At 48.1% G+C, this 16264-nt stretch overlaps 1 protein-coding gene across 11 annotated transcripts in view; it reads left to right on the top strand.

The window, feature by feature from the left end:
• Window positions 1-16264, top strand: part of TLN2 (talin 2) — a 7472684-nt gene that overhangs the window by 3084781 nt on the left and 4371639 nt on the right. For all 11 annotated transcript variants that reach the window (XM_069624483.1, XM_069624482.1, XM_069624486.1 and 8 more), the window contains one exon: window positions 10789-10911. In XM_069624483.1, the coding sequence (XP_069480584.1) occupies window positions 10789-10911 (123 nt within the window). The remainder of the gene's footprint in view (window positions 1-10788; window positions 10912-16264) is intronic.

Here is a 16264-nt window from a genome sequence, read left to right as displayed (position 1 = left end):
TTTCCCTCTTGCATAGCCATGATAGCAATCTACTTGCTTTGTCCCCTTCTGCATGGGTTCTAGTAACTTTAGCCATATAGTCAAATGTTGATAATCTGTCCCAGGCATTCCTGCGTTCTTCTCTAATACCTGCCAGTTCCTGCTCTGTCTCCCTGGTCTTCCAGCCCAAGGCTTCCAGCTGTTGGATCCTCTTCTCTCCTGTTTCTAGTTCACCCCTAAGTAGTTTCCTTATTCCCCCAGAGCTGGCAATGGCTTCTCCCCTAACTACGAACTTCATAGCCTCCCATATCAAGTCCCAACCTTTAACCCTCCCAACATTAATTTCTATGTATTCCTCTATCTTGCGCCTAAGGTCTTCTTTTAAGGCAACGTCTGTGAGGGCATCTGTTGGCATGCGCCATAGTGGTATGGGTGGTCTAGGTCAATCTGGGGGAGGTGCATTTTATCAATCAGCTGATAATCAATCCAAGTGTATAGGTTGTGGGGTGATGAGTAGTAGGAAAGCTCTTCGTCTACAGGGTGCATTTCCCTCCAAACATCTGCCTGATCCAAGTTCTTTGTTACCTCATCTAGCGGGGATGAGGACCATTGTGACCCTTGCAGTGGATGTTTGGACCTGCCCAACGTGGGGTCCCGGACACAATTAAAATCTCCACCCCAAATAAAGAAGCTTCCCCGGTAGGCCGCCAGCTTCGCGCTCAGTTTGGTCAGGTATGCTGCAGTTCCATGGTTGGGGAGCTAAGAGTTTACTATGCATACTTCTAGCTGTTCCATGTTCCCCCTTAGTATCAGGTATCTCCCTTCCGGATCCACCTCTTTGGACAGGAGCCTAAAGGGCACTGTCCCGTGTATCCATGTATATAACCCTCGAGCATATTTAGAGTAGGGATCCCCAAACCCGTGTCCCCGCCCCCCCCCCCCCCCCCCCAGCGGTTTGTCACTTTATCGTTGCCCTCGGCAGAAAGGTGGGTCTCTTGTAGCATGGCAATGGAAATTCTTTTCCTCCCAAGGTAGGATTTCATCCTGTTTCTGCACATGTAGTTGCCCATCCCCCTGATGTTCCACGTCATCATTTTTATGTCACCCACCATTATCGTGTATCCCTATGTATCGTGTATACCGTCGTCTGCCCTATTTCCCATTTCCAATACCCCTCCCTTCCCTTCACCCCGCAGCTCCTTGGCCGCATCACTACCCTCGTCAGGCGGTTCTTCGTCCCCTGTTAAGCGTCCCTTGAAGACCATACAACAAAATAACAAACAATTAGAACTAAACAGACTGCATCGAACATGTACAGAATACCAGTGGTACTTATCCAAAAACAAATAACTACGCTGAGCAGCCGTGCTCCAGTTGCAGCGCTCGAGCGCCCTCGCACCGTCGTGGCCCATCCAGATCGTTGTGTGCGAGTTTGTTTGGTGTCAGCAACGTGCCGGCACCTGACCGTTCTTGGGGTGGGTCGTACTCCAGTGGAATGTCCGGGTCCTCGTCCCGTCTTAAGTGTCGCGTATCAGTTCGCCTTGTGGCAATATCTGCAGCCCTTGCCATGTTGAAGTCGCTTGTCGTGCAGTTAGTAGGTCCCCTTCCCCCCCCTTACTTCCGTTCCCAGCCTGCCCAGCTCAGGGGACCCGTTCTTCACCTTGGTCTAGATTATTATGCTCCATCCACATACTAGCCGCTGCCGGTGTCTCCAGGAAGACCGGTCCCCCTTTGTATAGCACCTTGAGTCTGGACGGATATAGTATTTAAGCTGTAGTTGTCTGAGTCTTGCCTTAATTGGAACAAAAGAGTTCCTCGCTCGCTGGACCATTGGCGTGTAATCTGGGTATATGGTTATGCTGGAATTGTCACGGCGGATCGCCCCACCTTCTATGGAAAATCTCAGGATGGCTTCTCTGTCCCGAAAGTTGAGAATTTCGGTTATTATGGGGTGGGTATAGGAGCCAAGTGGTGGTTTTATTTTTGCAGGGACCTGTGGGCTCGCTCCACCACAAGTCCTTGTGACAGATTTTCTGCCCCTACTTGTTACAGGATTAAGTTTTCGACAAACTCGGTAGGGTTCAGGCCCTCCATCCCTTCCGTGACCCCTAGCAAGCGCACGTTGTTGCGCCGAGCGCGGCCTTCAGCGTCCTCAGCCCTGGCCTCCAGTGCCGCATTCCTTCTTTCCAGCTCTGTTAGTCTCTTTTCGAGGTCACTAGTGGTGTCCATTGTCACCTTCAGATCCTTCTCGGTAGTCATAACTCTCTCCGTAAGGTTGCGAACATCTTGCCTCATCAGTTGCGTGTCGGACTTAACTTCTCCAATTTTGGTGTCAATAAAAGTCCTAAAGAAGCAATTGCTTCCAGCGCTTAGTTGTCTTTAGTCTCAGCCTCATGTCTGGTTAGGCAGGTTGCGGTGCATCGCTCTTTGACTGCCCTTTAAGTGTGGCCACGTTAAACGAGTCCATAATTGTGACCTTGTCCTTGTTTTTCCCTCTGGATTGAGACATATTGCAGTGCAATACACGCTTGCCACAACAGATCTCCACCTAGCTCTTCGTGCCCCCTCTGAAGTGAGTGACTCTCACAGCTCCTAGTCGTTTTGTGCCCGTCTCCTGCCCTGTTTTGATCGTTACTTGTGCATGCTGTCTCCTTGCGTGATCTCAGCTGGATATACCTTCTGCCTCTCCACTGCGGGCTGCAGCCGGTCAGCCACTCACTTCCTCGAATGACAAGCCATAGGTCGCATATTGGCGTGACTATTTGTAGCTCTGTACCTCGTTATAAGTTAAGTGGATAAATCCCTGGGTCAATCGCTGGGTCCAAATTGTATTCATGCAGTTAGATGGTGCAACAGCCACCACCAGGAGTAGGGAAAAATATCTGGACTGCTGCGCAGCAGGCCGGCCCTTGATGCAGTTTGGTGCGCTTCTTCTTTCCTCCGGCTCCGAGCTCCTGTCACTGCACCAGCCCTTGCACCTTCCGTGTACCCCTTGCTGTCATTGCACCTGCCGTCCCCGGGGCTCACCCAGGCTCCAGGATTTGCCTAGTATCTTTGGTGCGTTTGGTGCTCCCCTTTTTTGGCTGACTTTGTTGGGATCTTTACCAAATCTGCCCCAGAGAACCCAATTCCGCCGTTCCGCTTCAGCTCCCCCCACTAACCATGTGCAGGATGCCGGCTGCCGTGTGCGTGTGCCGGGTCATCAAAGGCAGCACCCCTAGGCAAATGCTGTCCAGGTCTTGGGGCAGCGGAGCACTTCACTCTTAATGTTATTTCGGTCCTTGTGTTCCGCACTTGCCTCGCTTGCCTGGGTAGCCGCTTTTACCTCATCTGGAGCACTCTGCGCTCCGGGCTCCTTGTCCTTGACAGGTAGTTCCCAGCTCATCCTGCTATGTAGTCCTGCCGGGCATGGAGCGTCTAGGTCCCCGCTGGACTCCTTTGTCTCCTGGGTACAGCCAGAGGGTGCTCTCGTGCCGTTCAGTGTGCCCGCGCTGCTTCTCACACTAGTTCCATTGGGGGCTTGTGCTGCCCTGCTGCGGTCTCCGCTGCCCTTGTTGCGATCCTCCTCTCCGGATGTGGCCACCAGCGCTTCGGCAACCGCAGGTCAGGCACCCCGCAGCGAATCCGCCACAGTCACTCAGGAGGTCGCCACGAGTATTTGTCATTGGTCTGCCGCCGCCGGTGTTTAATCGTAACCCTCTGGGTCCCTGGTATCTTAACAGCGGTGAGAAGCTGCCCTTTGGCCACCCTACAGTCCTTATCGTACCAGGGGGTGACTTTCTCTGTGAGCTTGCAGACCACTTTTGCAGGCTTAGAAAATGTTGTCCCATCTGCACCATTATTTCCTCATGACGGGAAATCAGTACTATGGTGTCACTAGGGTCAGACCTTGCATGTGCCTCTAACAGGTGACAGATATCTTCATACACCTGGGGGAGAACTCCATCCAAATCAATGCCACCCCACCTCAAAATTGTCATAGTGTGCCCTACATTTCCAAAAAGATTGCACTTTCCCCATAGCCTACCTGTATCCCGCCTGGGACACCCCACAGGTTCTCTATTCACCTCAAGTAGCAAAGGATGATGATCACTCTCCACCCTCTTGATAACCAAGAATGCTCGTATGGCTCCCTATTCCTCAAGGTTAACAAAGATATAGTCAATTTTATTTGACAGCAGATTATTATCAAAAGTTGGGGCCACCGGAAAATCCCCAGGAAATTGGCCATTACATGCCCTGAGATTGGCCGAGACTGTCAGGATTGCTATTTCTTCTGCAGACTTGTTCTGTGTCCCTGGAAGTGAGGAATTCGGGGGACCCAGTCCTCAATGACTATCTTCTTCTTCCATGATGTCAGCAAGGCCACGGAGTGGTTCAACCTGTAGGTTGAGGTCCCCTCTGAATAGGAGATTCAGCAATCCAGTGAGAGACAGCCTCCACTGTAGGATTTTACACATGATCCTCTCAATTAATACCACACCCTTGCCCCCTGAAACCCTGTTATAAATGTTGCCAAGCAGCAACGATGTGCCATCCTGCAAATGTATGTGTAGTACTAAAACATCTGGTGAATACATGTCTACCACAGTGATTGAGTTAAATAAAGCTGTGTTAACCCAGGTCACCAAGCCCCCAGAAGGGTGACCCCTCACTCCCTTGGCCACTGGGATAAAAAAAAGTAGCATACCCCTAGAGATGAGGGGGTTTCAGAGCCCAGGACTCCTGTAAAGAGATCACCTCAGACTCCCGGACAAAGGCAAGCCAATCGTTGTCAACAAGGTACTTGTTAATCCCAGCAATATTCCAAGACACAACCCGCACCTTGGGCAAAGATGAGACCAAACTATCGGCCATGTGGGAAGTAGGACTTGCTCGCAGGACTCTGTCATCTCGATCAAGGATGAGAGCATATGGAGTAGACTTCCGTCGCTGCTTAGGATGCCCTGACCTTCAGGTGCTATGATCTCGCACCTGATACACTTAGCTGAATTAACCTTTGCTGGATCCCAGCCGTTTTAGGATTGAGAACCCTGGGATACCTTCCACTCCCTTCAAAGTCTCTAAAAGCGCTTTCATTGGTAACCCGCCTTGTAGGGAGCCGAGTATAGTGTGGCTGAGAACCTGGTTTACCCTGGGGTCCACTTGCCCAACCCGGCGACGATACTGGTTCTCAGCAGTGGGTAGTTGATACCAATCGGGAGGCAATATTTTAATAGAAATCAACAGCTGGTTGGGGGGGTAATGCCCGCTGTTCCATTTCTAGGATACCCATAATAAGGGTTGGATCTTTCACCCTAAATTTAATGGCATCCTTACCCTGTGGTCCTACCAGTCTCTCACAGGACACCAAGTCACTATGGATAACCGAGAGACAGCCCCTTCTGTTCCTCAGCCAGTAACTTTGTTGTTCAGGCTGTCCCCATGCTCCTGCCTAGGATCCTGGGACTTGGGCACATTCACAAGAAAAAAATCAATTTTTTATCACAGCTCTCGAACCACCACGGGTAGGGGGTAATTTTGTGGAGGGCCTCATTTCTCCTTTACTACCCAGTCCCAACACCCTTCCAACACTGGGAGGAGGGAAGACATTGAGAGCCTCAGAGGTTGCAATGTTCCTAGTCAATGGACCAAAGTGACTATCCACCCCCTCCTCCCCATCACATGCTCCCCCCTCTCACCCTCAGAAGTATTCCCTTCCACTCCTAGGTGGTAGGGGGCATGCGTCATCAGATCCTCCACAAGCTTAGCCAACCTGGGATGTCACATTTCAGCTCAGCATTCTCTAACCGCATGAGCTCTAGAAATTATAGAGCACTCTTAGACCCCTCAAACCCCCTTATATTCTGGGTGCCCTCATCAGCAACAGTTTGTGACAGGTTAACCCCAACTAAGGTAGGCTGGGGATGCAGAGCTGTGTCCCAACACCTCCCCGAAACCACGCTGGCAGTCGTTTCACAGGTTGCGCCTGACGTAGCGAGCATCTCAAACCTGTTGTTAGTCGGAACCCCCTGGGGATAGTATAAAATGGTTTCTTGTGTACCAACCCCTTCAGGACATCCATCCTCACCCTCTTCCAGGTTCACTCCGACCTTGCTGACTGCAACCTCAACCTGGATTTTATAGTGCATCCCTTCCATTCCATTCTGAGCATGTTGGACTTGGTAACCAGGGTAAATGTTTCCCACCATCACAAGGGCACCCAAGCTTGCCTTCTTAGAGGCCAGGGTTTCCTTAGCCAATGCACGCATTTCTTTTAATCCCCTAAATGCCATAACTACTACAGTTTTAGGGCATCCTTAGGCCTAGTAAGCCCCCCAAACTCCCCTTAACAGAACTACCTTTAAGCTTGTCCTGGGTATTCCTACACAGGTCGATGTCACTCGGGAACCCAGCTATTTCTTCGATCATGGCATTTGCCTCATCAATCCTTTCAACAAACTTAAATGTGCGCTTTCTTGCAGAATTTGCAAGAGGGGGCTCAAAGCCTTCCTTTTATAAATATTCACCAAATATAAGATGCAATTAAACAGTCCAACCCAGCCCAATTAAAACCCACAGGATCCTAAAAAGGAGAAAACAAAAATAAAAATAAAGTTGACCAATGGACCCTATGCACATTTTTAAAAGCTTTGAAATCTAATAAATGTTAAATAGGTATTCGCAGCTGCAGGGCCAAAGATCACTGCTCAAGCGTCCACAGTGCCACCAAGGATATTCTGCCGGTGCCCTCAATTAGTCACTTTTAGTCAAGTTGAAAAATGTGATGAAAAAGGAGCATGGAATGCCCGACGGCTAAGGAGGCTGCCTGAGTCCGACTCCTCCTCCCAAGCGTAACAAGAAGCAACAGCAGGAATCCAATAATACTTGGTAAACCCTGCTACATTCTCTCCAGAGCGGGAAGGGTGCTTAGGTGCATCCCACAATAAGCACAGTAATGACAGTGTGCACAACCCAGGTACCAAGCTAACTGGGAAGGGGGAACACCAATATTAGAAACCTCTGTCGCAGACGGTCGTGCCCCCTCCACTGATCCCTTCCATCCGGTAGAATCCTTCGATTCTCAGTTCTGAGAGCAATAGCCTGGAGCCCATGCAGCCCCTCCGCAGAAAGTACAGTGCTGGCGGCTGGCCACCGGTACACGCAGGCTCTACCTACTTTTAAACCAGGCGCTCTGCCACCTCCAACATCCAACTCCTGCGTCCGCGGAACGCCCTGCGGCAGCGAAACTCCTGCGCCGTTGTTCCCACGGGCTTCGCTCCTGCGGGGAGCTGGCTCAGTGTTTTTTCCTGCGGCAGCAAAACCCATGCACCCTTGTTCCTGCGGGCTAATGTTTTCTAATCTGAGACTCCTGGGGGCTGAGATATAGGCTGCAGTACAAGACATTTTACCCAAGGAATAGATAGCTGCTTGGGACAATAGGATACAATGTGCTATGTGTGGTGTCGCCACTGCACTCCTGTCACGTGAGGAATACCAGGGGACAGAGGGAAGGGGGGGAGACAGGTAAGAGAAAGGCGCCAGTTCCTGGCGGCAACTGTGCGAATAAAGAAGTGTTGCACCCCAGCTCCGTGTCGGCCTCCTCCTTGTGTGGGTGACGAGAGGCCGAGCATGCATGCAGCGTGAGGCGGTCCCCTTCCTAGATGTCACATTGGCAACAAGGATGGAATTTCGAGCCCCATCTGGCTCGCCATCTTGATCAACGCCTCTGGAGAGGCTGTGCAGCTGACACCGTGCGCAGGGCAAGCACAGTAGCGGGTACGAGCGACAAGGCTCCCCGCCGGCACCACGCGTGTGCCCGACTGTCCGCGCACACACGGCCATCCGTGGGTGGAGCCGTGAGTCCCCGCGCGCACAACTCCGGGCGGTGGAGACAAGGCAGTCTCCCGCCAACGGCAACCAGGGAGGTCCTGGGAGGACCTCGTCTACACCAGCATCGGCGGGTGGAGCTGCTGCTCCATGCACATTCAACTCCTGGCAGTAGAGAGGGAGGAATCCTCCCACCAACGGCAACAGCACAGGTCCAGGCAAGACCTCGTGCACACTACCATCAGTGGGTGGAGCAACAACTCCCCGCCTATAACACTCCGAGCGGTCGAGGCACTCAAGCTTCCCACCAACAGCAACCGCAAGAGCAGGAGAATCCCCAAGAGTGGTGAAGGCGCGGCCCTTCCACTCCGAACGCAATCACTGGTAAGAGTGCAGCGCGCCTGATACCTGTCCGCATCAATCTGCCCACCGCCATAGCCCAGAACACAGGCCTACCACAACAGCACGCGGCGCCCCGCGTGGGCCAGTAACCATAAGAGCACACACGTGCTCAGACCAAACTGCGCCGCTGGGGAAGGCCGCAGAAGGCCCCAACATTCAGCACAACGCCCCCACCATGCGCCTGGGCCACACCACACACAGAGAAAGGTCTCATCCGGCAGACTGCGAACAGCAATCCAACTGCTCAAAGGAAAGGGAGATAACGCTTCATGAGCATCTCCGAAGAGGAGTCACTGACAGTCCCAGTGACCCCCAACAGACCAACACAGCAAAGAATGACGGACAGCTTGCTATCACAGCTGCCATCCAGCTTCGACCTCACTGACACCAGCACTCTTGGGTCGAGATGGAAAAGGTGGCTAAGGGACTTCGAGGTGTGTCTCAAAGCGGCAGGGCCATTGGAAGATGAACAAAAACATAGACTGTTGCACCATGCAGTGGGGTCAAATGTGCGGGACATTCTAGACGAGATACCAGAAAGCACCATAGACACCTATACCAACCTGAAGTCAGTCCTCACGGACTATTTCACCCCCCACACAAATGTGGACTACGAAAGACACATTTTCCACACTACAAAACAAATCAGAGGCAAAACCATCGACGCATTCGTCATGAGGCTGAGGTTGAGAATGAAGCACTGCGATTTTAACAACTACTCGAAAGAGGAAGCCCTCAGATAACTAATCATAGTTTTACCCTGGGGCAGCAAACAGTCGAAACTGCGTACATGATATGATATGATATGAAATTTAGAACGCGCCTATACACAAGTGTTTCAGGGCGCGATAGATGCAGAACAATATGGGGCATTGCCATATCCTTCACTCTTTGCTCATCAAGGATTGGAAAGAGCGGGTCCAGTGTGATATGCTGAAGACTGGGAATCTAGATGGTGAGCAATGTCTAATATGCAATAGCTCAACAATTTCTTCCTATGCTCTATGAAATGTTCGGTGCAGCTATGTTCATAGTGTACATATGTGAAGCGTGGCAGGAATGCAATATCCTTTTTGGATGTAAAAAGGAATATTGTATGATAATAAGAGTATTCTAAAAATGTTTATATAGCAGTTGCTACTGTGGTCTCACCCTTTTATGGCATGGTAAAAAAAAGATTCTTCTGAGTCAGCTGCAGTAGGAATTGAACCGGCAGATTTTATTTATTTATTGCATTTTTTTAAAGCGCTGTTATAGGAATGGTTTGTTTTTTAGTTGCGGAATTGTTTTTTTGTCTTAGTTGCGTTAGTGCTTAAATAACCAGAGGTTTCTAAGCGCGGACCTGGGGATCGAACCTGTGTTGTTTCGTATCGTCTTGCTTTCAAGGCGAACACGTTGCCGCTGAGCTATCCACCTGCGATTTAATATTGATTGCACCAGTGATCCTTTAGCTCACCTCGCTTCCTTACCAGCTAAGACGTACAGGAAAAGGGAGGGGGAAACTTTGAAACACACATTCGATTGTAATCCCATCTTTCGGGATATCTGAGCTATTTTGTTCTCCTCTGTAGTCTGTATGACCATCTAAGTAAGAAATTGTTAACTAAAATAGTTGGAAAAATCCATTTGGAGACAATGGGCCTCATCACGACCCAGGCGGTAAGTTACCGCCTGGGCCGTGACTTTACCACCATGGCGTAAACTACGTTTACGCCATGGTGGTTGGCGGACTTACCGCCCCATCCCGACCTTGGCGGGGCGGTAAGTCCCCAATCCCCATTTACCCTTCCCCATTCCCATTTTTGCCCCATAGGGCATAATGGGAGTGGGGAAGGCGTTAATTACGCCACCGTAAATTACGGTGGCGTAATTAACTCCATGGTCCCTTAGCGCCATGGATTTTAACACCTGCTAAAAGCAGGTGTTAAAAGCGCCATGGCGCTAAGGGACCTCGTAATTGGCGGTAAGGGGTCGGCGCAGCTAACGCTGGCGTTAACCCCTTACCGCCAGGGTCGTGATGAGGCCCAATGTTCTTGCCTATAAATTTCTGCGAGCAGCAGATGTCAATAACATTTCCTCTTGTGGAGTATATATCGATAATGCTACGCTTTGGGAAGAAAATCATAAGGGGAATGCAAGCATAATGCCTGAAATTATGTTTCATGATATCATTGGAAATTTGCAAGCATTGTCTTTCCAATTTGACATGACTGAAACAAAATGATTGTGAGATTGTGCACACAACCATAGAATGTCAGGCAGGTGGAAATATGGAAGAAGGATTCTACCTGTGGATGGGCTGTTAAACATCAACTAAGGACTTGAAGAAAGTTATGTTTGTATTTTTAGCTGTTTTGACTGTATTGTACATTTCTAACTGAATAACATCTAAAAGCATAAATAAACGGAATGTTGGTTATTAGCAGATTCAGTGTTAAATACGAACATGAAATTGATAATGTTTTATAGAGCCTGTCTTTTTACAGATTCTCTTTGTTTTCCCTATTAACACGACTCCATAGCAGGGGTTCTTTGGAAGTGAGGACATCCATTTTATTTTGCCTCTCTACGTGTTCACATGACTCTCTTCTTTTCTAGGATTTGGGCGAGTCGATGGCTGGAATTTCTCAGAATGCTAAGACTGGAGACTTGCCTGCCTTTGGGGAATGTGTTGGAGTTGCATCAAAGGCCCTCTGTGGCCTCACTGAGGCTGCTGCCCAGGTAACACACCCCACATTAAACAGGGCAGGGTAATATTTATTAAGAAGGAGTTTTATAATGCTCCAAATGCTGGACTCCTTCAGAGTCCGAGGGAGGAGGGAGGATGAAGCAAGGGTGAGAAATAGAAGATGCAAATTCGTGCTACAAGGGTTTATTCATAGAACTATTGCCTTGGGGAGGCCTTTGACCTTGTAAACAGAAAATGGGGCCCTTCTTAAAAAAGTTGGGAGTGATTAACTATACAACAGTTTTATTCCGGAAACAATGTTTCAGTGGGATTTGGTATGGCAGGTGAAGTAGCCCTGAGATTTCCTTTATCCAAAGGATTTTGTTTCGACTGTATATTTGCCCATGCCATAGTCAGCGTTTTTATTGATGCAGTGCTGGAGGAATTAAAAGAAGAAAGGAAACATTTACCAGTGATAGGCAGAGCTACATGCCCCATATTGTTTTCAGCTGAATATGCCATCTTGAAGGCCAGACCTGAGTTCACGGTGAAGTCTTTTAAAAGATTTTCTGTCTTTTTGTGAATGTCAAGACCTGGTCATTAACATCAAGAAGACTACAGTAATGAGGACTGGCGGGGGCTCAAGTCACCATGCAATATTTCTCAGGTCAGCACCGCCAGGTTGGTCATTGTTGACCAATATTATTTGGGCCTGTGTTTTACATAGACTGGAGCATATCCTTCTTATATTGAGCATGCTATTTGAATACCCTCTCGATGAAGTTTAGCAATGTTAAGATTTTTTTAGGCAACGTGTGGAAAGATCAATCTGTTCTGAAAATACATAAATCAAAGGATGTTTCAGCTACCTTATAAGAAATGGAAATACAGGGCCCAGGGAATCTACAGTCTCTGATGAACTCAGAGAACACATTTTGAATGGCTTTATTATTGTCCCAGAGTTCTGTGCCACTACAATTATTATATATTAAATTAGTTGCATGGGCAATTGATTTTAAATTGCTATAAGCTAATTTTTCTCTGTGGTCATATTTGCTCCCTTCCAGTTGATAATCCTTATTGACTCTTATTGAAAGAAGAGCAAGCATGCCAGGTGTATGAAAGCTTGAATGGCTCCTTCATATTCGATCCCTGTTATTGTGAATTGGTCTTCTAAAGTTGTGCTATTGTCTGAAAGATTTATTGACGGGTGATGAACACCTTGTGTCACAGATGGCCTAAAGAACACACCAACTCTTCAAGAAGGTTAATGGTTTTTAGTTTTAGGATAGTAAAGGAGTGCGCTAAGGACCGCCCCTCTCTATTTAGTCTACTGAAGGACAGTCCCTCCCAAACCGTGGTGTCCCTTAACCCTAGGATTGTCAGTAGAGATTGGTAACCCCTACCATTGAGAAACTTGCCTGACTATAAGAGTGATGGCCTACAAGCAAACACTGTATCTATCTAAGTGTTCCTGTGGGAAGAACTCTCTATTTGGTCCCTGTTCTAAGATCCCCAATGTGATGTTATGTAAGGGTTTGTGCCCCCCACCACCCACTTAGTCTTGTTTGATGTTCCTCTCCCTTGGTCTCTCTGTCACTCTTTATTACCTCCTCCTACTCTCCTATACCAAAAACCATCTCTCCTCTCTCACTTCCTGTTCTATCATCTGATGTTTTTCTCTCCTACTATCTACCTCCACACTGTGATCTTAATTACTACTTCTCTCTCCCCCTCTCCACACTACTTCTACTACCTTCTCCTCTCCACAATACTACTACTCTCCCCTCTCTACACTACTGCTCTCCCCTCTACTCAACCCACCACTACTACTAGACAGTCAACCCACACCTCTCCTGCAGTCACTGTTAGGAAAGATTTCTCTTTACTGCACCTTTCCTTCCATCTTCATGGAATCCTGAAACCTTGTTGCTTATATTTTTTAATCTAAACTGTCGTTTTTGTATTGCATTGAAGCCTTAAGCTTCGCTACACTGGTCTTTGCTCATATGTGGGGTAACTGATAGGTCCTTCAGGGGTATCCAGTTAATTTTTCCAAAACATATTTTCGAAATGCCATTTTCTCGAAAACAAAATGCTGAAAAAAAAATGTAAATGTTTTTTTTTATAATTTTTTTTTTTTGGTTTCGTTAGTTTAAAAAAAGTGTAAATAAAAAAACAGGGGTTTGGGGGGTAAAATAAAAAAAAATGTTTTCTTTTTGGCAAATTGGTGTCAAGAAAAAGGCATTCGAAAATATCACTATAAACTGTCCTTCAGGCTGTCAGTACTGGGAAACCTTGTTTCCCTTACTCATGTTACTGGGTTACTACTTTTGGTTACTTTTGAATCACTTGTGGTAACTTTTTATCATTGTGCACAGCAGCTTACACTGTGACTTTTCCCCACTTTTTGGGGATTTTCATTTTAGCTTTACCGCGTTTACAGCATTTACCGCGTTTGGCTATTAACTGTGGCTACTGGTAAAACATGGTCATGCCACGAGATTTTTTGCCTGTTCTTTTGCCATCTTGTCCTATAGCCTCCTTCCTGACCAGAGAGGCCAGGAAAATCCTTATAAGGACTTCCAGTGCCCTGGAAAGCAGGAGCTTTTGGAAGGCTACTGGAGGGCTGTGTGTGTGTTTGCTGGCAGGATGTGGGATGGGTCTGTCTGACTCCAATCCACAAACTGGGTTCAGTGTGTCTGAGTGGTATGCATGAATGTTCCCGCCAATGGTCATGATTGGATCACTGCTGGGGTGTGCGTGTGTGGGCTAGTCCTGCTATTGGCTAGTGAGTGCACCAGCTCTTAGCTGGCTTTTAGGATAAGACGAGGACCCCTGCACCCATTCTTCAGAGATCCTGGAGAAACCTAAAGGAGCCAAGTATCCTGTCCAGATGTGAGACCTGCGAAGAAACCTGAGACCTGACTGAAGGAGGCCTGGCAACCAACTTCTGCAGCTGTCCTGGAGTAGCCCTGTCTTGCTCATGATCTTTAGTAGTCCTGCGAAGGAGCTACGCCCCTTGTAGTGGAGAGACCATGCACTCCCAATGTCTGCTCGGTGCCCTACCAAAGGAGCCTTCGGAAGTGCCCTGGAACCGTCCTATGGCTGACCAGCTTTGTTTTTTGGGCTACTGTGCTGCCAGTGTCACTGTACCGAGTTTCGGCCTGAAACTTGGGGGATCCATAGCTGGCCCTACGAGACTACCTCCTGCGGAATTCTGGCATCCTAGCGTCGAGGGGACCCGAGATAGGAGGGAAAGTCCGTCCGTGGCTGCTTAGACCTTTCGCGCTGCCCTGCTGTGGTGACCACTGTCTGAAAAAGCTTACCTGACCCGAGTCAAGTCCTGAGAGGGGTGTTGCACCAAGTTTTTTTCTGCATTCTTTGATCGAGAGTCCTTGCAACAGTAAAAGACACCAACCGGAGATCCGCTCGAACCTGCAACGCCTGTGAATCGAGGACTGCAACTTTTGATGGGAAAAGCAACGTTACACACTCTTCCTTTGTTCTGCCAAGTCTGGGGAAGAATCAGAGTACAGGGTAAGTTACTGAGTTTCTACCCAATCCCTATACTCCCATTATAAGTCAATAGGCTTATAATAAAGCTTATTGCTAACACTTTTGGCTTTGCCATCGCTTGCTTGTGCAAGAGATGTGACTGTTGGGGCTACTTTTGGGCAATAGTCTAACTTGAACTCTAACCCTAAGAACCCTTCACTGGACGCCAGAGACCCTATCTGAATTTGATCCTGCATCCTAACTTCTGTGGAACTGTAACCTGAACTATCGGGCACAAGGCCCCAGGCAACCCAGGGCTGGACAATTTTAGTTAGGGATCATCTCTTTGGACTATAAGTGCATAATACTTGTCCAACCCCTCATTTGCAGGAGTTTCTGATGTCTGTTATGCCCTAAACCAAAGTGAATGTATATATGTATTTAGTTTGATAGTGTTGTGTCATAAGTCTACCTGCTTGTAGTCATTTTTCTATAGTGTGTTTTGGCCATAAATGAATAACTATATTTTTATACATCCTTTCTAAGTGTAATCTGTGTTTCCCATTGTGTGACCTCATTGAGGACCCTTTACATGCTCACCCCCTCTGAAGAACTTAGCCTAGACCGCCTGTCACTGTTACCTAAACTGGTTTGGCTACAGCTTCCCAGAGTTGTTCCTGTCACAATATAGGTTGGATTTCTATACATCTGTCCACCAGGCCAGAGTATAGAAAACCAGTCCTAACAGTCACCCTCCTTTCACTTTCCTAGTAACCTTTAGATTCACTCCCTACTCTCTCTGTATGCAACTCACTTACCTTACATGCACACTGAAACATGAGATCACTCTTTCCCACAAACAAATACCTTACTTTGCACTCTCTTTTAGCAATTCTCCACATTCCTCTGTGCTTTCCTTCTTTTGTGTGGTCTCTTGGTCTTCCTTCTACTCCCATTTCTTCACATGAACAAACCACACCTTCCTGCTTCCTGTGCTCACTTTTCTCTTCCCCCTTCTCCCTCCATTTGTTCTCTCCCTCTGCTGACTCCTCTGGCCAACGGCTGACTGCCCTCTCCCCCGAGGAGGTATCTCAATCAAGGAAATGTTTAAAAGGGTTCTTGAGCACAGTCCCTTTTTTGTACATGGGTCTGATAGTCACCGTCAATGGCAGCCCATAATATACAGTATCCCAGTTCATGGGAGTACCTCCAGACTGGTTGAGGGTGCTGCTCCGTGGCCCTAACGCAGGTAAGAGTAATGTCCTTCAACGTGTAAACTCCACTGGGTGCTCCACACCCTGACTTGCACTGGTGTCGGAATTCTGCTCTCTGATTTCTGACATGCAGTGATGTGTAAGCTGATGCAGGTTGAGTAACTGCTTACTTCATTCAGGCTGCTGCACGGTATGGTTCATATCTTGTTCTCTCCGTCGGTCTCATTTTTGCTTGCTGGCTGTCCCTTGGTTGAAGCTGCTGATATTGGATATCCTACTAGACAAAGAAGAATACGTTGGCCAGAATGCTGCTGTGCAGGCATGGGGTGATTGAGCATGGTACTTTTCCAAGCATGCACGCACAGGGAGGGGATAGGGATTTGCACCCTCTCAACTCTCACACCCTGTCTCATAATTAGGATTGACTCTCGCATATACCCTGGTAGACAGGAGAAGATCCTGTCACACAAGTCAAAATGTTTACTGGAATATGTTTAATGTGTTATGTGTTATTGATGGATAGGATCGTAAGCTTATGGTAACCTTTTCACCATTTCACCAGATGACTACTTTTACTTTGGATATTCTGACAGTAACCTTAGTTAGTTTTGTTGAGGTTGGGAAACCCCTCATCGAGTCAGGGAAAGATAGGACTTCATCCAGCCCCCCTTTATTTGTTTGCTTACAAAATATC

This window comes from Ambystoma mexicanum, chromosome 11 (genome assembly GCF_040938575.1).
Source record: "Ambystoma mexicanum isolate Mex_15411 chromosome 11, UKY_AmexF1_1, whole genome shotgun sequence".
NCBI classification, from domain to species: domain Eukaryota; kingdom Metazoa; phylum Chordata; class Amphibia; order Caudata; family Ambystomatidae; genus Ambystoma; species Ambystoma mexicanum.
This window is presented reverse-complemented; position numbering and strand designations above follow the sequence as displayed.